Raw genomic sequence first — 22,809 nt, forward strand, 5'->3', positions numbered from 1 at the left:
GCCTTGCATCCACAGCGGTCTTCGAAAGGTGCAACAGGTAGACACTGTTAGGTTTTGAGCAAGATGTGAGCTAATAGGATTTATATTTTCCAGAGATGCAGCATATGCAGCTCTGGAAGAACAAGAGTGGAAGTCAGGGAACTACTGAAGGAGCTCAGTCAGTTTCTGTGGCAATGAACTTGAATCTGGGTATTAATGGTGAAGACTTTAAGGACTGATTGCAAGGACTTGCTTATGGATTGAATGTGACCTGAGAGGGAAGGGAGTCAGGGATAATGCCCAGGCTTTTTCTTGAATGACGGGGGGAATGGTAGTTCCATATAATGCCCTGGAGACAGGAGAGGGGAAAGCAGAGTGGGGTGCATGCTCCCTGCTTGAGATATATAAAGTATAGCAGGAGCCCCAGAATGGGCAGTTGATAAGAAACTCTGCAATTCAAGGAAGAGACCCAGCTGGAGCTACACATCTGGACATCAGAAACAGGTAACTTGAAAACTGAGTGAAATTCACCAGCCAAGTCTAGAAGGAAAAAGGTCCCAGGCCTCCCGGGGTTGAGAGGATAGAAGGTAAGAAAGACGTAGTATGAAAAGTGAGAAGAGGAGGGCCCTGAGCAGGAAGGGGACAAAGCTGTGTACCAGCCTATGCAACTTCCCCCCTCTCTCTTCCTAAAACACACAGCTCTCTCTGTCCCATGCTCTCTGATCTACTGTTGGTTATTATAGATGGTCACTGTTTGTGCTCTGTGCTGACTTTAGCAGTGTCCTTTCCATAAGATCAAGTGCCCAGCACATGTTAAAACCCCGTTCACATAAGCTTGAGCAGTGTAGTGAGCAGGGAGGGGTGGCTGGGTTTCCATGCATTTACGCTCAGGTAATTGCCTAATTGCTGAGTGGTAAAAAAAAAAAAAAAAAAAAAAAAGAAAAAATGTTTTAAAGTTTTGTTCATATGTTTTTAAGACTGTGTTATGTATAAACATGCATACAAAGATATATGTATAAATGTGTGTGGGCACATATGTACATAATTAAAATCAGGTCTGATTCTAGTGACAAGAGACAACACTGGGTCTGAAACAACATAACTGCGCTCGTAACAGAGCTCACTAAATGATGAAAATGACAAATATCCAATATAAATAAGCAGTGTTTAAATCTCAAATTGTATTTTATTTTTGATATAAGTATCTGTAACTGAGGAGTTCTCAGATCAAGCCGTTTCAAGTTCAACTATCATGAACCACTTCCGTCTCGTCATCTGATATAAGAGGATCCTCACAACGCTGCCTTTTCTCCCCCTGAAAAGAGCATTGAAGTTGTTCTAATTATTTGTCTCTATTTTTCTAACATAGCTCTTCAAATGGTGTCTGATTATATTCTCTTCTTTGAAGGAATGAATTATCTTGGCAGAACCCTTGTTAATAATGTGGAATAAAGTTATGCTAGCAGATATAAATTTCAATCAAAATTATGAGGGGATAGAGAGAAACTGAAGACTGTCAATGACCATCACTTCTGAAATCTGTGATATATGGAAGAGTAAAACTGAACCATTAAATGCTCAAAGTCAAGGCACATTTAATTCTCAGATAGGCACCAATCCTCAGAGATTCTCATTACTTCAAGTGACTTTGCTTTTCTACCAAACAAACAGGCACAGTCTGCACATCACTAGGGACACTATAAACATAGACTACTTCCCTAGTATCTCTGACATGGGATGGCAGTCACCATTTAAACATCTGCAGGGAAGAAGCATCAGAACTGTCATGGAAAACCCAATCCATTAATGTATGGATCAGGGGAGGTAGCTGTTGAAAGAATTCACTGTTTTACTTTACTTAGTATTTACTTTTAAAATTTTTCCAAACATAATGGTAAGATTAAGATGCACTAGTTAAATCAGAAACTTGCCTGGGGAGAAAAAAATGTAATAATAGTCCTGCTTCATCTTAACCATATATGTATCTTGTTGAACACTTGTGGCACTTTAGGGTGCATTGATGATGTCATGCACTAAGTTCTAGGGTCACTGTGAGGTCAAACCAAGAAATTCTAAAGTGATCATGACTACATTCAAAATGTAGCTTTGGGGCAAAGCTGGAGGTCCCTGTGTTGGAGATTCAAAAACTCTTCATGGCCCCTGAGCAATCTGGAGGATTCAGCAATATTGAAAATCACCAGAAAATTGGAAAATGGAAAGGGTCCATAAATGATAAATATTTTGTGCTGGCTTTCTTAGGTCCTTGAATTGAAATGATAATTGTTGCTGGAATTCAATGATATTGTCATCTGGAGGGTCATTAATCATATGCCATTTCCTTTTCACTGTAAGTGCCGTAGGCATTTTCATGGACCTCTTAAAGGAATAATAAATTTTAAAACTATGATTCTCATATATTATAGAATAATTGGATACTACGTTTTCCTTAATAACCTCTCAAGAAAAAAATAACTCAACTTGGGTTATTTGTGAATTAAGAACACTTGCAGATTCACAGCCTCTATTGTTGCGCCTGCTTTTTCTTCCTTCTCTGTTGGAGGATGGCAGGATCTAGATGGCTCAATCTCTCAGTCCTCAGCTATTGAAAAGGTCCCTATGCAAACCACACCTCCTGCCAGGCACTGAGGAGACACTGTGAGCCCCTGCAGAGTGGAGAGTCCTGTGCCAGTGAGGTTAGTTCAGCAAGCTGACCATCAGCAAGATGAAGCAAAGGTGCATGGAGCAGGACAGCGTTAGAGCAGGAGGCAGCCAGGGAAGGACTTCCAGAGAGTAATATGGCACCCGAGTCTGAAGGATGTAGAGTTCACTCCATTCCCAGTGCAAGGACTTCAGAGGACAAATGGTATGCGCAGGGATCACACAGCAGGTGCTCATTACTGCTGAGCAGGCCCTGGGCAGAAAGAAACACAACACAGACACAGTAGAGAGGAAGGGAGAAGGCCTGCAGAACAGAAGCACAGAGTGAGCAAGGAAGTGAGCAAGGGTCTGGGAAATTATGGAGAAAGAGGTCCACCAGGAAGCCAGGGTGGAGTGGGTACAGGTGAAGGAGTAGGATCTCTGTCCAAGGAAATAGAAACCTACAATATGCAGGAGTGTGACAAGAGACATTGGGAAGGTAAGACTATGGAGCACAAAGAGGCCAGTGGGCATTCAGAGAGAAGCTACTGTGGACTAGGAACTATAAGTGACAGACGTTTGTAGACTGGCCTCAGTGGAGCGCTGGAGAGAAACAGAAAACCACATTTCTCTCTGCTCACATCCCAAGAGAATGTCCTGTGCACTGTAGACACATGGTGTTTATTGAACAAATGCATTTAAGGCATTAGATTTATCTTTGGGTATCAAAATACAGCCCTTAAGGAGACCTGATGGGCACGTCTTGTGCCACTGTCACTGGCATTGCTGCAGTCATAGCTACTGTGTTCTGCTGCCTCTAAAGATGGCTGAAGGCACGTGCACCTTCCAACTGCCTGGAAATCAGTAGGCAGAATTTCCACTTAGCAAAAGTGGAAGAAAGGAAAGAGTCATATTTCTCCAGTCAACACTGGGTCCTTGAGAATGGCAAATGGGATCCTTATCACTAATCAACCTGAGTGCCGTTCACATCCCAAATTTCCAAAACTTATCTATGCTCCAACTTACAAGTCACCAGCAAGCATTTCAGAATTCAACTGGATGCCTGTATTTAAACATCATGATATTTTCTTTCTTCCCCTTCTAAAACATTGTTTGATTCACCAGAAACCTATGTGTAACACAGTTTGTCCCCTCTTTTTAAGAAATTACCTTTTCCCAATATAAAATAAAGTGGTTTCAAAGCCTCCAAAAGAAGAGATGAGGCCTGAGAGCACTACTGATCTTTTTGTTCTTAGATAAGGTGCTTCAATGCTTGGGAACTATTCTAAAGTACAGAAAAGATATACACAAACATGGAGTCCAGATGGATCTGGTAATCCTTCAGATGAAAGAAAACCCTTTCAACTACAGATGTTTGGGGTGTAGGAACAATGTGGGGCCAACTTGGAGTAAATATTCACTGCCTCACAGATTCTGCTCATCAAGGCTACCACCAGAAGGCATCAGTCTTCGTTTATTCTAATGCTCCTCTCTGGCCCCCAGTTCCTGATGTACTTAAATTAATGTGGACTTTTCTATACTTTCACCTTTGCTCATTCTCACCAAACTATTTCTTTGTTAACTTGACTTTCAATTGGGTCAATTAGGTTCCATCATGAAATTTCCCCTTAATTAAGACAGTACAGGAGATACATTTTAGAAATCAGTTTATTTCCTGCCAGAATGCAGGAAATGTAGAGCATAAAGGTAAGATGAAGGGAATAAATCAGAGTAATCCAACCTGGTTATACAGATCACCACTGCACCTGTCTGCTGGGTCCTCAGGAAGACCCACAATGCACAACTGGAAAATCAGAAAGCAAGCACCTGGATTATATGACTTCTGAATCATTCTGGAGATGGCAAGATTTTAAGTGTGTCATTGTACATGTAGTTTGAATGGCCAAGTCACCTAGTATGGCTTGTACATAATTCAATTTATTTAAATAAGATCTAATAAAGAGATTTAAATAAAATCTAATCAATTTGGAAACATTACAGGTGAAAGCTGAAAGGTTATAATTCATACAGCACTTCAATATTATCTCAGATTTGATGCACATAATAGTTATCTAAGACTAGGAGTAGTTTTAACCCATGAGGAAAATGAAAAAGCAAATGTTTAGAAATTTAAGTTCCTTTTCTAAATCATTCAGATGGATAGCTTACAAAGATAGAACTTATATCCAGTTTATTTTTTTATTCAAAGCCCATTGTTCCCTCTATGACATCATATTTTGTAAAGCTAGACTATAGCTGTAATGTGTAGAGTTACAGGCTGCAGGATTAAAAATCCTATTAATTGGGCAAGTTTCTGTTTGGGTATGTTTGATTAATAAAGGTCTCTTGAACTTTATGTACTTAAAAATAATGCCAAAACATATTAGAAGCAATAATACCTACTTTAATAATATAAAGAATGCATAAAATTCTGTAAAATCACATGAGAGGTCTCTAATAAGTTCCTGTTAAAAAATGAAAGTAATGGCATTCAAAGGTTAGGGGATTTACAACACAAAGTACAGGTCTTCTCCCAACAGAAACAACAAACGAAGTTATTCATCTATCTTATCCATCAAACCCTTGGATGATTTAGTCAAAACTAAAAATGGATGTTTAAGGACAGATAAAGTTAACCTAATGTAATACAAGGCTATGCATGGTTCCTTATAGATGATTATAATTTAGAAAATGGTACAAGGGGGGCTTCTGAGATGTTGGAAATGTTCTGTCCTGATCTGAGAAATTACCAAATAAATGGATATAGGTAATCCATATAGGATATAGGAAAGCCATAAAATTTCATTAAACTGTCCTTAATATTTGTGAACATGACTGTATGTATGGAATACCTCAAGAAAGTTTCCTCAAAATAAAAAAAAAATAGTGAGCTATAACAGAAAAATAAGAATATGTAGTATGTAGGAAGTTAGAACTAGCATTGCAGAGTATTATTATGCTTATTGATAAGAATGCAAAAAAAGCACCTGCAAATAAGCTCCCATCACAGCCATGTGAAACCTCATAGCACACTCAAGGGCAAATCAATATCTGAACCCTCTGTTACTTTGAGAATGCTACGAGTACAGGAACCCTGTTTGAATAATTTTCATAAAAATTGTTATCTGTTAAGGAGAAATTAAACACAAGTCAGTCAACTGGAAATTGATCTGAAGACACTTGCCCCATTGATTTTAGATAACTGAAATAATAATGAAAATTCAGGCAATTTATATGAAATCTACATTTTAATTATTAAGTACCAAATATTGTAAATTCTAGAAGTCCAATAGTGCGACATTAATTAAACCAAAAAGCTATCATTTCTCAAAAATTATAAAGAATGTAAAGTTATACTCCATGTACACATGTCAAAATACACTCTGACATGTATATATAAAAAGAACAAATAAAAAAAGAATGTAAACTGTGTGTGTGTGTGTGTGTGTGTGCGCACGCTCACGCACATGCATGCATCCAATTTCAGTTTATTCACTGTGGATTTTGTAAAAATGGTTACCCTTTTTCATATCCTTAGATTTTCATGTGTTGAACTTAGAAAATGTATACAACACATCTTTATATATCTAATTGCTAAAATCATTCAATGCTATCTCAAACCCTGTAGAGTGAAGGGCTCACATTTGGGCAGCTGATAAAATTAGGCAAGGATGTATACAATGTGAGTTCTGCCAGCTGTTATAGAATCCTAAGGTCCCACTGCATGGAAAAATCCACAGAAAGTAAGTGCCCACCCTGCATGGCTGTCCAGAAGCAAGTGCCCAGGAGCATGAACTTCAGCTATATGAATTTTTAACACAAACCAAAACTGAGTCTAGGGTGAGTGGTGCTAGAAAAGCCACTTTTGGCAAGGGAAGCTCCTTGGCTCCACCTTCTGGACTACAGAGCTCCAAAGTTTGGAGTGCAGGACATGCAAATCTGTGGTCAAAAGCATTGAGAACATAAGTGCAGTGTAAAGTTTTGATTTGTAACAGCATTAAATAACATAGCAAAGATTACCAAACAAAAATTCAGGGCCAGTTTTACTTTAGCCCTCCAATAAAACATGGTAGAACTTGCCATTTTCATTCCTTTGCTCTTTAATAATAGACCCTTTGCGTTTGCAATTATGCTTGGGACTGATGCAAAAAAAGACAGTCTTCCATTTCACCAAAGATAACACTGCTTATAAACAACCCTGAGGACCTTGTCTTGGCCTACAACCATGCATGCAGCCATGCAAACGTGCATCCATGCAACCTTGCAGCACACAACACAGTGCAGGAATGGCAAAGAAAACCAAGTGGTGGCCATGCTCATAGGTTTTCAAGGGTCTCCTTACCAAATAGTGAAATCCTATGCCTGACAAGAACTCCAAGTTTGCAGAATAGGCTGAAGACAAAAGAAAAACAAAAGAGAAAAGGGAAAGGGGGAGGGAAGGTAGAAAAGACAAGGGAAATTAAAAAAAAAAAAGAGAAAGAAAAAAAAAAACAGCTGATATGAGCCGGAAAAAAAGCAACATGATGTCACGCAGAAAGAATCAATTATCTGAGCAGAATGTGGAGTAAAGGGATTAAAGAAAGAGTCTTTGAGTGCATACCTTCAACAAACATGGTTAAAAAGCACATAGTATAAGAAACAAAAAAAAAATTGAAAGCAAAGCTATATGAACCCACACAAATATAACTGCCGAAAACCCAAAAAGAAAAATTCAGTTTTATCTTCCCAACTGCACCACTGTATTTCTAGATTTCTTTTTATTATGGCCTTTGTTTAACAGAAGAAATGTGGTGCTTTGGTAAATGCTACTTTAAACTTTAGTAAGCTTTATTACTTGAAATGCCCTTTTTTCCCATCCTTGACATAGACCAAATATCCAGTAAATTTAGAAAGAGAACTTGAACAATGCTAATCACTCAGAGGAGATCAGACGTGATAACTGAGAGAACTGATAGTGCCAGTGAATGAGTTGTGCACTTCTCATCTCCAAGCAGGCCCCTAGGAAGCCCTGCATGCCATGAGAGGCAGGAGATTCTAAATAGTGATTGCTGCATTTGATGTAATGACCCTGGTGCCCACTGCCTCTTGGATCAGACCCCACACCCTGGGAGAGTCTGCGGCCTGGTCTCTTCACTGAGCCTCAGTCCAATGGGCTCCTGCAGGTCTCCCTTTAGGAACACCCTTCATGCACCTCATGCTCTGTGAACTTCTATCCATCACTCAGGATCAGCTCAGATCCTGTCCACTACAAAAGTCTTTCCCGACACCTAGTGACCCATTACCACTCCCAACCTAAGCCAAAAGAGGTCGAGGTTGTCCCAGCTGCTCCCAGTTCCATTTGCAGATCTCTGCCCTAGGATTGAACCTTGAAGATTACAACTAGTGTTTTCCCCACACCCACCCACACTCTCTGAGCTCCCAGGGAGAAGAGGTTTGCCCCACCAGCACCGCCTACAACCTGGAATAACCCACCCACACTCTGCCAGATTTTCCCCAAGAATAGATTCTCATGGGCCATGCTGCTCTGGAAAGCTCTCCTGCCACCAGCAACACCCAAACATACAAAGCACCTGCATTAGGGCTGCAGACCAGGCAAGAAGGAAAACAATGGCAAATGATCCATGGCAAGAGGGGGAGAGAGGGAAGAGATGGTCATGCTTGAGAGGGCGACTACGTTAATAGTAAGCTCCAGTCATCGTACCTCACTGCAGTATCAATGTGGACTAATTTACTGATGAAAATTAATTAAAGAGGATATCTTATAGCTTTTTCCAAAAAAAAATGTTCATCTACAAGTGTCTGAGTGAAGCTGAGAGTTTTGGGAAATAACAGACCAAAAATTGGAAAAATAATGACCTACTAGAGTAGTTATTAGATAATTACATATTAGACCTTTGGTCTGCATTTCTATGCTGTAATTTTCTTCTGTAAGCTAAAAATAAAGACAATAAAATGAGAACAACTCTGTCCAGGAGCCTCATCCATCTACCATGCTTCACAGATGACGTCTGTGCATGCGAGTCAACCAGGGTCTGTCTTTAAAAAGAGCAATCGCCTTTAGAACAGTTCACCCTGGATCCCTGTATTCCAATCCATTTTAGGTGATGTCTTTGGCTGAAGCCTCTGGTTCAAAGTAAGACATTCTGAGGGGTTCTTGGTGATGTGGGGTTCATAGTGCTAGGATTAGGTTTTAACCCAATTAGGACGCTTTTTCTAATGGAATCAACGACTCAGCATCTCATCCACTGGGTTCTATTTAGTGGCTGAGAATCTGTCAGAGAAAATATTCTTCACAATATCCGCTGCCTCCTAATCACCTGGCCCCTCAGAGAGATGAGTTACATCTCGTTTCCCTCTTGTACCCTCCACCCAGGCCAGAGCTGCTGGACAGCCTATGAGATTTGATGATGATAAATTTCAGCCTGAACTTTCTCTAAAAGTCCTTCTCCTGATGGCGCTGTCCCATTTTTCTCTTCCTATGGCTGCCTCGTCCTTCGGAAGGCTGTGTCAGCACTTGCTCCTGCCTTACTCCAGCATTCCCTGGGGCTCATCAGTGGCCCTCAGCAACAACTCCAATTACATTTTCTCACTCGCCTTCTTGGAGTGCTCTCTGCAGTACCTGGCACTGCTGAACACTTACATCTTTGAAACTCTTGCCCCTTTGGATTTTGTTTTATAGCAGGTTTTTTCACTTCCTAATTGATTATGCTCCATGTTCTTCAGAGACAGGTTCTGGAATTCTCCAAATGCAGTACCTCTCCAAGTGTGGGCATCCAATCTTTTTGCTTCCCTCTCCACCTTCCTTCAGGATCATCTGCTTCCACAGCACTGGGTGCTCCATGTGCACATGCCATTTGTTGCCCTGATCCCTCCACAAGCACCAAAGGCACATTTCCTGCTGGACACTTGCAGCTGAATGACCTGCCTCTACTTCAGTAGCTGTTGGCCAAATTTAACAAGAGCTCTTGGAAACTGGCTCTGTTTCCAAGATCTGTTGTTTTGAGGATGACACCAGGGACATGCCAAGCACCCATAGCAGGAGCACAGGCACAGTGCTGCACTCCTTCTTTCTTCTGGCCACACTGCTCGTGGCCAGGACACACAGACTATTCCTCTTCTGTAGCTCCTGCCCATGGCTGAGAGCTCCTCTACCCCCAGTACTCTGACCTGTCTCTTCCCGGGTGCCTTGTATAGTTAGCCCTGCCTCACTCGGGCAGTTAATATCTATCCCAATCTATGTAATCCACCTTCCCTCTAAACTACCAGAGTCTACACCTACTGATATGATTATGTATATCTCTAAAATAGTCCCCTTTCTTAATTTTGACCTATAAAATCTTTAAAACCAGCTTTGTGGCGTGACTTCCACCATCTCTGGCTCCTGCAAGCCCAATCTGACATAGCCTGACTCTGAACCCCACTGCACGGCCACTTCCTCCCAGGAAGGCTGCATCCATGTTCATAGAATAGCTATGCTGGGCACCTTCCTACAGGCACAGGCCAACACTGCTTTTCTTTGTAGACATGATGGTGATGATTTTAGATCCAGTAAATGCTCAATATATAATTTATAGCATGAGGAAGTATATATCTAAGCATCGTATGGAAAAAAAAAAGTTTTAGATTGTGGAGAATTAGACCCACATGGCTGTTAAATATACACTACTCATGGCTGTTAAATATACACTACAGATGTCATGATAATGCTTATCATGTATGTAAATGTGTACTAGTTTATTCACACAGTTGCAGGGCCAGTTTTTTATCTACTTTATCAGATTTTATCTTTGTGACTTTATTACCCATTTAATTCACTTAAGTTTTAATGTTTATCTCAAGTGGTAAGATTGGAGACATGTAGGACTGGAGGTGTAGCTCAGTAGTAGAACACTTGCCCAGCATGTGTGAGGCTCAGGGTACAATCCTCAGCACCACATAAAAATAAATAAAGGTATAATGTCTATCTATGAGTTAAAAAAAATTTCAAAAAAAAAAGAAGGGGCTGGGGATGTGGCTCAAGCGATAGCACGCTCGCCTGGCATGCGTGCGGCCCGGGTTCGATCCTCAGCACCACATACCAACAAAGATGTTGTGTCCACCGAGAACTAAAAAATAAATATTAAAAAAAAAAATCTCTCTCTCTCTCTCTCTCTCCTCTCACTCTCTCTTTAAAAAAAAAAAAAAAAGAAAGGATACATTTATAAATTTAAGTAATCTCGATAAATTATTCAGATGGTTTTGTTATTGTAATGTTGCTATTGGTTGCTTTAAAACCTATCTGTATTATGAAATTTTTTTCATTATATAAACTTCTAAAAAACCATGTACTTTCTAGATATCTACATATATAAGTTTAGTATTTTTAAATTGGGTTAATACTATTTGAGCACATATTTCATTTTTTTATCACAATCATTTTCCTATTATTAGATATCCATATAAAAATAATTTTGTAATGCCATTATTATAGAGCATTACACATGTATCATTTACTTATCATTACAGTATTCATTTTTTCATTGATGAATTTTTCTGAGATTAAATTCCTTTGTGTGAAACTAACACATTATCATGAAACAAATTACTTTCTATTAGGCATCCATTTCTGTGTTAGAATTTTAAATAGCATATGTTCCTTTTTTGTAAATGTTAACGAGAGAAGTAAAATTCACCAACCCTCCTTCTATGAGGTGAGGAAAGACTCAGGAGGAAATAATTTAAAGAATCCTGGTGCAGAGATCAGAGAGCAGAGCAATCTATAGTTAGTCTAGGGCCTCAAAATTACATCACCTGAGGCTACAACAGAATAGCAATGATCTGATTCATTCCATGGGGAAAATGGAGTTGGTAATGAAAAGTTATTATTATTTTTTTTTGGTGTATAGATCTATAAATTTTTTCAGCCTTATTTAGGTATAATTGACAAATAAAAATCGTGTATGTTCAAGGTATACAACTTAATGTTTTGACATATATGTATTTCATGGTCCTTGAATACTTCTGAGAATAAGGCTAACGCTGAATGGCAGCAACAAAATATAAGAGAAGACGGGAAGAAAGCAGAATTTGCATCAATGTGTGTGTATTTTCTGACTATATTTTCTTTTGATTTATATAATTCAGTGATGTCTAAATTAACAACACCCTCCTCTGGGAACAAAGTTTCTATTACATAAAGCAACTGTCCCTGGGAGGAGGAGAAAACCTTGCAGTGTCCTCGGTTTCCGGATGCTCTCTGGGGATTTGGTGACCCTGGGAATCCTGTTGCTGGTGTGCAGTCACAGACCACAGTGATGCTGGCCCTAAGAAGTGTCTGAGGGCACTTAGGAGGTGCCCAGGGCCTCCACTCTCCCTCCTAGGGCTGGAAGGCCACATCCACGGGAAGGGTGAGTGGGCATGCACATCCTGCAGAGGGTGCTGAGGTGGTCCATCTGGAACCATATGTGGGAAAAACCTGTTACTAAGATGGACTCCCCCTGTTGTTTACTGTACAGCTTTATCAGTTCACAGGAAAACTATCATCTGAGGAGGTTTGAGGTTTCTAATGCTGTTACAATTCTATGTCATGTGGCTGTCTACATTAGTCCTAAAAATGGAAAATGAACTAAAAAGAGGAGCTAACACCTCCCTCCTAGCTGCATCTTCCATCAGGGCCCAGGAAAACCGCAGTTCCTCCGGTGTTCTACTTTACACCCTTTACTTGCTGTTAAAGAAATCTCATTCCAATACATTCTGACATGGTCTGAATCTGAAATGTCCCCCTAAGGCTCCCTACTGAAGGCCTGGTTCCAGGACAGCAATGTGTAAAGGTGGGGCTTTGGGAAAGTGACTGGACTCTGAAGGCTCTGATCTCATCAGTGGGTTCATCCACTGATGTGTTCCCAATGTGACATTAGTGGGAGGTGATAAAAACTGCAGGAGGTGTGTCCCCGAACTAGGCTCCTGGGGCATATCTTGTCATCGGCCCCTGCCACTCCCTGATCTTTCTGCTGTCTACTGCACACCCTTCTGCCATGCTGTTCTGCCTCATCTCAGGCTCAAACAATGGAGCCAGTCAACCATGGACCCCTGAAACTATGAACTAAAACTGCCTTTCCTCCTCTAAGTTGTTTTCCTCAGGTATCTCACAGCAATAAAAAAAGTTACACATATTATAAAAGGTTTTGATGATTGAGCAATGAAATAATATAGAAGTGGACTTGCTTACTTACCAATTCTCATGTGTACTAAGTTCTAGCAGAATTTTGAGAAAAACAGATCCCAAATACCGAGAAAAATCACTCTCACAAAATATCTAGAATGAATGCTTTAAGCATAAATGAGAAAGCATTTCTAAGACACCGGCCAGGAAGGGAAATGTTCAGGAAATAGATATTTTTATTTCATTACTTTTCAAAATTGGCCATTACTTTAAATTTTTCTAATTAAATTTGTGTAGGTAGGATTTGCTGTTCTCAAAAAATGCCAGCAAAAATATTAGATTTGTAGAAATATTAAATAAATTAATGTCATAAGCATCATTTCTTATAAATACAAATATGGCAATGCCTGCCCAGCCTTCTTTCTGAGGATTCTGTTTCATACAATGTTTTTTTCCTCTTATTCAGCATTGCATTTAGTAGCAAAATATACAGAAACTCAACATCTATAGCACTTATCTAAATTTGCAGAAACTGTCCTCATCTAGTATGGGACTTGGATCCAGGACAGGAAGGAGACTCTGCTCACAATCCCACCTCAGGGTCCCCCAGTTCTTGCCCCAAATGCAAATGCACTGAACTCAAGCAATAGTCTTTCTGGCGTGGCTGTTTACCTAGTCACCATCTCCTTCTCTTTGTTTGATGCATGTCCCCCGGAGCAGAGAGGTCGACTTGCTGCAGATAAGAAGTATAAACGGTGGTTTTTGAAATACTGATCAATTAAAGGAAGAACGACCTGAAAGAAAGGAAAAGAAAACAGATCTGTGTAGTGGACTCTGTTGGGGGATGAGCAAGAGCTGAAGTTTGAGAGCAGTCAGAGTTCTGTTCACAGGCCAACAGGCCCCAGGTACACACCCCCTGGGGTACAACTCTCTAATCTGCCCTGTGTCTAGTTCTTGAGTACAAGAGCTTGCACATGCAGGCCTGGGTTGGGGGGGGGGTGTTGATGCAGGGGAATGTGACTATGGGGAACTGAGCAGGTTTTCAACAGTTTGGAATGATCCTCAGTATTTTCAACCTTTTCTCAAAATGAGATATTCTCAGTGTTTTCATATAATATGATCCAAAGCTCAAAAGACTGAAAAATAATTATGAGGACCACAAATTGAGTCTCTACCATGAGTGAGGTCTGCAGTGGACACAGCCACTTCCCCTGTACTGGTAACTGCATTGGGTGGCAGGTCCTCTGGTCCCTGCCTTACAAGTAGCATACAAAGATGAGCAAGTGGCTCGTCACACTGCCACTGCTTGCCTACCCAGTCCTCACCCTTCCCAAAGCCACCGTGCCATCTCTGTACACATCCAGTCCCACTGGCACTGTGCCCACACACACTGCATACTCTGTACAAGGCACCCCTGTCAGGAGTCCTCTTCCCACTGCCCCCTGCTTCCTGCAGACCTCAGCTCAGCAGCACTTTCTCAAATGAGCCTTTGCTGACCTCCCAACTACATCAATCCCTGTATTCTCTGCTCTTCTAACACCTCCGACAATTCTGTATTTCATACATGTGCTGAAGTTTCTCTTCCCAAGAGCCTCCATGGTACAAGAGAGTGGGGGACATTTTGGGTCTGTTTCCCACTGTGATCCTCTCTTAGCTTCTAGAACTACTACTTGGTCTGTTTGGCTTACCACAGATTCTCCAGTGCCCAGGGCTGTTTTGGGCCCATACCAAGAACTAGGGAAATCATGGTTCAACAAATAAATATATAATTGATGACAGTTGCAATTAACCAGTATTCAAACTCAAGCCCATCTAAATATACCTCTTCATACCATGTGGTATATCACAGTTACATATGAGGAATATACACATTTTACATTATCTTCCTTGAGAGTTGTGCCATGGATTAAATGGAGTGGTTGACACATAGTAAGTACTGAATAAATATGGTCAATGAATGAATTACAGACTTGGTAGAAATTAAGTTACATTTTAGCACCTGTAACTAAAATTACCAGGGGCACAAGACAAAAATAATGGGAAAAAATGATGCATTTTAAGGTTGTGTTAAAAGTCACCAATACAGCATTTTGGTAATTGGTTATGAAGGGGGATTATGATCCAGTGGAGACAGGAGATGGTTGGTCACCTGATTTATCTATCTTTCTATTTATCATTAGCAACATGCACCCCAGGACAATTGGGGTGACCGGAACAGACTCTGAGTGCTCTGATGAGTGGAAATAAAAGACAAAAGAAATGATCTTTACAGTAAACATACAATTCTGAAAACATCATGGAAGACAAATATCAAGTAAAAAAAGCATGCAATTTCACTGAAGGAAAACTGACAGCATTGGTTAGATCTTCAGGCTCATTGCAAGGTGTCCTAGACAGGGTCACCTACTGAGGGCACTAGGCCTTCCCAACAGCACCTAAGCCAAGCTACTGCCTTCCCACACCGGGACATAGTTAGTACTGAGAAAGTGAATGAGCTCAGGATGGGAGCTTCTCAAACCTTCATCTCCTTCCCTCTGTGGCTAGAAGGAAGTTATGAATGTCCCAGTAATATAGCAAATCCTTGATCAATTCTTATTAAATAGAATGAAGAATAATGGGATATGATTTGTATATGAACAATGTATCCTCTTTGAGCCTAAGCATCCTCATCTGTAAAGTGAGTGGGACAAAGGTCCCACAATAATGATACTTGGGTTGTGCCCATGTACCAATTAGTAAAAGTTTTCCCTCCTTCTAAAAGAAAGATTCCTATAAAATATTAAATCATAATAATATTCAAATGTTAATAAACCGACACTTTTCTTCTATGTCATAGGAGCAAACCAAAAATACTAACTTTGACTTAAATTTCTGACAGCGCCAATTCATCAGAGGAACGTGGCAGGAGATCTGGGCGAGTCTGTGTGACCAAGGATGCTGGCAGCAAATCCACCCCACATGATTCATACAGTTATTTTTGTGCCACAGAATATTTACTTACAGTGAAATTGAATTACAGACAAGTACATTCTGAAAAGCACCAACGATCTAATGAGTATTTTTATAAACACACATATTGAAGCAAAAACAAGATGGATTGTATACTGTACTTTGGCAAAGAATTTGATTTCTTGTTCATAAGGGAAATGTTCTCCTTTGCTTCTGCTGCCACCATCTGTAGATAGGAAGAGTTTTTAGGTACATGTTGCACTTCAAACATTCCAAGATATTCACCCCAAATGCAAAAGTTCAGAATGCATTGCTGAATCCCATTAATCTACATATAAAAAGCCAACAAAGATGCAAAAACTAACTTCACCAGTGCAATTTAAAAAGGGGATTATAATAAAAGCTCAAATTAAAATCTAAAAACTATGGAAGAGGGCTAAGGGTATAGCTCAGTTGGTAGAGTGCTTGCTTCGCATGCATAAGGCCTTGAGTTCAATACCCAGCACAAAAAAAAAAAAAAAAAATATGGAGGTAAGCCCACGTTTACAGTGATGAGTAAAAATACATTTTATGTAGCCTTCAGACATTATTGACATTATTCCCTTTATTGGGGAATAAAGTAAAAATCCTACATCCTAGCTAGTTTTCAAGAAAGGAGGGTCCAGGGAGAGGACATGTGGAATGCACATAGCTGGTTGTGTTTTACCCCTTGTCTCTTAGAAAGATGGCTACCTCTTAGTGTGACAGAGTTAAGGCTTCAATTTTAAAATACCAACTGAAAATCTACAGGATGCCAGGACCTATGATGAGTAGGAGGATAATAATTTCAATATTAGGCTGAAAAATTAGCATTCTGAAAAGAACAAAGGAGTTCTGACCTATGTCAAAAGATAATTTCCATCAGTGAAGCAAAAACACTCACGTTTTCCCCATGGTTTAAAAAATGATTCAAGGTTAAGAATTTATTGACCTATTGCATTTAGCTTAGAAAGTAGCCTTTCTAACCAATTTCATGCATACAGAAGAGGTTTTATGCATAATGATGAGGTAATAATAAACTACAATAATCACAATGATATGCAGAACATACTAGAGAGTTGGAAAAGCAGACCTGTATGTTTCAGTAGAATTTGTAGGCAAAGCTTCCAGATTTTATGCAACTTGAAAAAGTCATTTTGCAATGAGAAATAAAAATAACAAGACACACTTTCTCAAACCTTAGAAAGTATGTTAGGGTAGAGCTTTGTGCACAACCAAGTATGCTAACATTTCAAGGAATTAAATAAGGAATCCTATTCATTATACACTTTAACAAAAAAGCTTACGTGCTACACGTGAAAAGAATTTGAAGAGAATCCTCTAGTATAATTTAAAAAGGCAAAGAATATTCTTCAGAACATAGTTAGATCTAAGAATGAGTAAATTCAATTTATTTTAAAGTCAGTTAAGTCAAGGACAGAGGAAAAGACAACACAGCATTCTGCTTACAGTGACCATGGAAGATGGGAATTAAAATGGATGGCAGCATTGACCACCTCAGCCCCACCTGCCCCTCTAAGTGGGTTCTTACTACATTATTTGCTCTGTCACAGCCATGGGAAAAAGGGACATGCAACATCAGAAACTGTAGAGGACACCCTGTGACAGCTGGCTCCTGGAGGCCTACGTGTTCCCAGTGTAGGCCCTCACCCTGGGAAGGAAGGGTACCCAGCGGTAACTCTGCCTACAGCAAGATCCTCAAGGCTCTCCATACACAAGCATTGTGCTAAGAGGCTTATTCAGAAACATGAATAAGTGTAAACAAAATTGAAACTCATTGCCACCCTTCAAATATACACATACACACATACATACATAAAATGTATATACATTCCCTTCTCCAAATGATGTTCTTTCTCTCTGTCCTCTATCCTGCCTTCCTAGAAAGAATACTGGACCTTAGACTTGTTGCCCGCATCAGAACCTTCTAAATGGAAGCCAGAAACAGTGTTAAACTTTGTGTGTGAAGGCACCAAACACTCAACCCTGTCTCATTTTTGTGCTGGGTTAAATTTCATTAATTCACACTAATTTGGCTACTTGTTAGGATGGATCAGGAATCCTATTTTTAAAAATTATAGTTGTATGAACTATAGAGAGATTATGTACCTTAAATTGGTTTGTATTATCGGTTCACATAAAACACTAATTAAGAAGAGAGCAAAAATACAGTATCTGAACTATAAAGGAAGAGGCAGGTGGAAATAGAGTTCAGCTCTTTTATAAGAACAATGCTGGACTGGAAATTTTTAATAACATTTAGGATGCAGGAGGCCAGGAGCAACAAATACCAGAGCTCAGATTTCTATAAACTAAGCTAATGCTGTGTTGGAAACGAAAGTTAAATTTTGGGGGGAAAAAATCAGTAGCTAAGGAATGGAGAATGATAGGTCCCAAAAAAGGCATTAAAAGACAGAAGGAATGGGCACTGAGAACAAAACCTGAGAGTGAAGAGGAGATCACAAGAGAATAAGAGCTGTCTTCAAAAGGGACAGACTGCAGCCCCCTGGGTCTCTCCACCACCTAGGCTGAAAGGGGCACTCGCAGGAGCAGGGACATCAACAGCTAGAACTTCAATGGACCAGTACTCGCTGAAGCAGATCATGAAGTAACAGAGGGAGGCTGGCTTCCTCCCAGGAGAAGTCTGTGTTGCCCCTTTTTAAATCAACTCTGCTTTATATGCCTGTCTGCACGTGCTTCTCTACTGTTCAAACTTCAACAGGTGAGGAAGCAGAACCTGTCACTGATAACAGGCGGTATCAGCATTAGGAGATAGCCTGCAGTCTGTGCTCTTCTAAACCTGATGTAATGACTAAGAACAACAAAATCTGGACCTTGGAACCTACCAAACTCCAGAATATACTGATGGGCTTCGTCCACATAGCGAATAAGCTGCTGGAGGAAACTGTAAGCAAATCGTTTCTCGATGGAAGGTGTGTCCAGTTCCAGGTCCTTGAACCCTCTACAACAGCAAAAGGAAAATAAGGAAACCAATATAGGCAATTTTTTCTTAGAAGGTAAAATTTTGGTCAAAAATTGCATATAAAGTCTGAGGGTTATCTGATATTCTTGTAGCTCCAAGCAAAAGTGAGACTTATAAGGAGTACTTTGCATCTGATTTCAAACCATAGTGAGTAATTTCATTACTATGTAAATAAAATGCTGCATTTATGAATACAGGGTGTGATATTTTGCCTCAGGATTCTGCCTACATGATGGATGACCACTTAACATACGCATCAAAAGGAATTCAGTTATGTGGCCAACAGCTAAGGGTGCTGACGATTCTGACATGTTTATGTAGTGGATATATTAAATAACACCCCCAAGCTTTAAGCAGACCACTGAATTTACTTTCAGCTTTAAATCTGATGGGGTATTTGAATACTCGGTCTCACAAAAAGAACAAAATGAACATGGAATAGGTGCACTTTTTTTTACCTGGATACAGCATAGCCATTGATCTGCAGGAACTTGAGGATGTCCTGTGCCTTCTCCCGATCCTTGGCTTTCTCCTTGGCTGTCAGGGTATCATAGGGCACCAGCAGGGGATGGTTTCCACCACCTAAGAGAAGGTCAAGATGGGAGCTCAGTACAGCAACCTGAGCACAACCTGAGAGGAGCAGCTGCTTGCAGGTAACAGGACTCCACTGTGGAATGCTGATAAGGTCCCCTGTTGACACCAGCAGCAGGTGGGCTTGCTAGTCTTCGACCCTGATTGCCTCAACATTCCAATCAGCTCAGCAGACCTGCTCAAAGAAAGACTTGCACAGCCCTCTTTCAGGAATTTAAGACATGAACATACACGCTTCTGTAATATCAAGTGCCAATAACTTCTGCAATCACCAAGGAGGGAGGAACACTAGTCTGAAAGTGTGGAGTAGAAAAAAGACAATAAAAACACACAGCTGGATCTAGTAAAATTAAAAGGCAAGATTCATGGTTATGTTTCATTATTCTGCCCCACAGAGAAAAGAGAAATAATAAAAATTTCTTATTTAACACATTCTAACTCCAAGAAAATATTTTATAGTCACATTATTTATAAATAATAAGTATCTAATACTTGAGTGATTAAAAAGCTTTGGCCAATAACCTCTAGTGAGAGTCAAGATTTTGAGTACATCTAATTCTGTTGAGAAATAGAAAGAATGGAGTGTTCCTTTAGATTTAAAAATTCTAGAAAGCATTTAAATTTAAAAAGAATCAGGAGACAAAATTATAACTTAAAAAAATTAAACTTTGTCAAAGTTATAAAAATATTATAAATACACTGTTGATTTCCTATGTAAAGATACCATGTAAAGAAGCTATTAAAGTGGCAGCAACTGAAGAGCTTGGTATTGAGGCCCAAGGCCATCGGGGGAGGCTGCACCAGCATAACTGCAGGAGACCAGGTGAAGGCAAGCCAGCTGACCAGCCAGCACTACTTCATAGTGCAATAGCAATATCAGGTGTAAAATGATCATTAGAAGACAATGCCACCAAGATGGTGTGAACAGTCAAGGATAGGGGAGGTGTTACTAAGTGCACTGGAAACCAAATCTGGCTGTTGGAATCAAATATGTAATTTATAACAGGATACTTTATGAGAAAAAAAATCTTATCAAACATCCAACTTAGTTAATACCACTCATTTCCAACTCTGTTACTGCATTTGGTTCTATGGAACTATATTTGGCAACCCAGTATGTAATCCACGAGGATTCTGGAGTCGAATATCAAAGGGTTACTCTGAGGGAGATGGGAAGAGAGAGAGCAAGAGTGAGAATGAAAAAATAAAAACTGTAATTTTAAAATTCCAAGAACACAAAGTACCTCTAACTCTGAAATTCTTCTCTCCTATTAGATCTCTGCTGACAGGGCAGGTGGGCACCTCAGAATCAGCCACAGACCAAAGCTGCAGTCCGAGTTGACCTCTTGATAGCAGCGTGGCTATGGGAACTCCCTTGCTCCTCAGCCCTCATCTTTTCCCCTGATGACATGGGTGCAGGCAGGTGCTCCTAGGGGAGCTATCTAAACCCAGAGTTACATGTGTCTACAGTGGCTGCACAATTCCTAGGTTGCTGCCTGGAGCCTGCTAGTGCTGGCTCAGGAAGTCCTCCAGGTCAGAATGCTTGGCCCCAGAGCTGCCCTTGGCCTCAGGACACAGTGCCTCAGCCAGGGAAGAGGAGACAGGGAGAAGGGAGGCAGGACACTAGCCCTTCATGGTGTTCACTGACTTGGGCGTGCTGGTAATACTTGTGAGAGTTTTCACCCCTTTTTCTCAATTACTGATGCATGTTCTCTTAGTGACACTTGATTTCCCCCTAACTGTTCCTAGATCCCTCAAGGAATTGAGAAAGCAAAGAGGACCAGATAACCAGAGCAAGCAAAGCAGGAATTTTTACACAGCACTTTCTACAGCAGATTCATCTTCTACCAACAGATGCAGGGATGACGAAAGAGATTAAGAGTGCTTGGAAAGGAAATTGCGGATTGGCACTGATTCTTTCAAAGTCTCTGATTTTCACACACACATAATTCACTATGTGTAGAGATTAAAACCAAATAAGTGGCACAGAAGGATCTTCAGTGCAGGATGCATGCAACTGAAGAAAATTCTATGCAAAGAAAAATACCTGGGAATCAATCTAACAAAAGCAGTGAAAGACCTCTACAATGAAAACTACAGAACACTAAAGAAAGAAATTGAAGAAAACCTCAGAAGATGGAAAGATCTCCCATGCTCCTAGATAGGCAGAATTAATATTGTCAAAATGACTATACTATCAAAAGCATTATATAGATTTAATGCAATTCCAATCAAAATACCAATGACATTTTTCAAAGAAATAGAAAAAGCCATCATGATAGTTATTTGAAAAAATAAGAGACCCAGGATAGCTAAAGCAAAGCAATCCTTAGCAAGAAAAGTGAAACAGGAGGCATCACAATACTAGATCTTAAACTATACTACAGAGCACTAGTAACAAATACGGCATGGTATTGGCACCAAAATAGACTTTTAGACCAATGGCACAGAATAGAGGACACAAGACACAGAGACAAGCCCACATAAATACAGCTATCTCATATTAGATAAGGGTGCCAAAAACATTCACTGGAGAAAAGATAGCCTATTCAACAAATGGTGCCGACAAAACTGGAAATCCATATGTAGTAAAATGAAATTAAACCTATCTCTCTCACCCTGCACAAAAATAACCTCAAAGTGGATCAAAGACTTAGTCACTAGAACAGAGACCCTGTGCCTAATAGAAGAAAAAACAGGCCCAAATCCTCACGTCAGCCTAGGATCTGACTTCCTTAATAAGAGTCCTAAAGCACAAGAAGTAAAATCAAGAAACAATAAATGGGATAGATTCAAATTAAAAAGCTTCTTCTCAGCAAAGGAAACAATAACATGAGGAAAGAGCCTACAGATTGAAAATCTTTACCACATGCAGCTCTAATAAAGGATTAATCTCTAGGATATATAAAGAACTTAAAAAAAAAAAACTTAACACCAAAAAAAAACCAAAAAAACCAACCAATAAATGGGCTAAAGAACAGACACTTCACAGAAGAAGAAACACAACAGATCAACAAATGTATGAAAGAGTGTTCATCATCTCTAGCAATTAGAGAGATGCAAATCAAAACTACCCTAAGATTTCATCTCACTCCTGTCAGAATGGCAATCATTAAGAGTACAGGCAACAATAAATGTTGGCGAGTGTGGAGTGGGAGACCAGTGTCTGAGACTACTGGGTCCCTGATGACTTCATGACTGTGGCATACTTGGTGGCTGGGAAACTTTCTGTGCAAAGGCATAGGATGCCTGGGTGCTATGGAAATGCCCTCCATGCTAGAGTCTTGTCAGCCTCAATCTTAATCTCAAGCCCAGCAGCTCCTGGGAATGAACTGCCTTGATAACAGTAATGTTTCACCAGTTCCAGTGCTCCTGAATCTGTCCGAAAATTAGTAACTTTAAACAATGGAATTTCTTGAGAGCTGCACAATAACCCAATCAATAAAAGGGCACATTGCAACTGTAGATTGTAACTGAGGAAATAGCTGCT

At 40.0% G+C, this 22,809-nt stretch overlaps 1 protein-coding gene across 1 annotated transcript in view; it reads right to left on the reverse strand.

Annotated features, from left to right (window-relative positions):
- Positions 1 to 22,809, reverse strand: part of RYR2 (ryanodine receptor 2) — a 610,498-nt gene that overhangs the window by 111,059 nt on the left and 476,630 nt on the right. Inside the window, exons 59-63 of the mRNA XM_081299889.1 lie at positions 19,187 to 19,310; positions 18,592 to 18,707; positions 15,868 to 15,932; positions 13,430 to 13,551; positions 6,959 to 7,008 (exon numbers count right to left, since the gene is read on the reverse strand). Of these exons, the coding sequence (XP_081156015.1) occupies positions 6,959 to 7,008; positions 13,430 to 13,551; positions 15,868 to 15,932; positions 18,592 to 18,707; positions 19,187 to 19,310 (477 nt within the window). The remainder of the gene's footprint in view (positions 1 to 6,958; positions 7,009 to 13,429; positions 13,552 to 15,867; positions 15,933 to 18,591; positions 18,708 to 19,186; positions 19,311 to 22,809) is intronic.

The sequence above is a fragment of the Spermophilus citellus genome, assembly GCF_964194105.1.
Source record: "Spermophilus citellus genome assembly, chromosome: 6".
Lineage (NCBI taxonomy): Eukaryota > Metazoa > Chordata > Mammalia > Rodentia > Sciuridae > Spermophilus > Spermophilus citellus.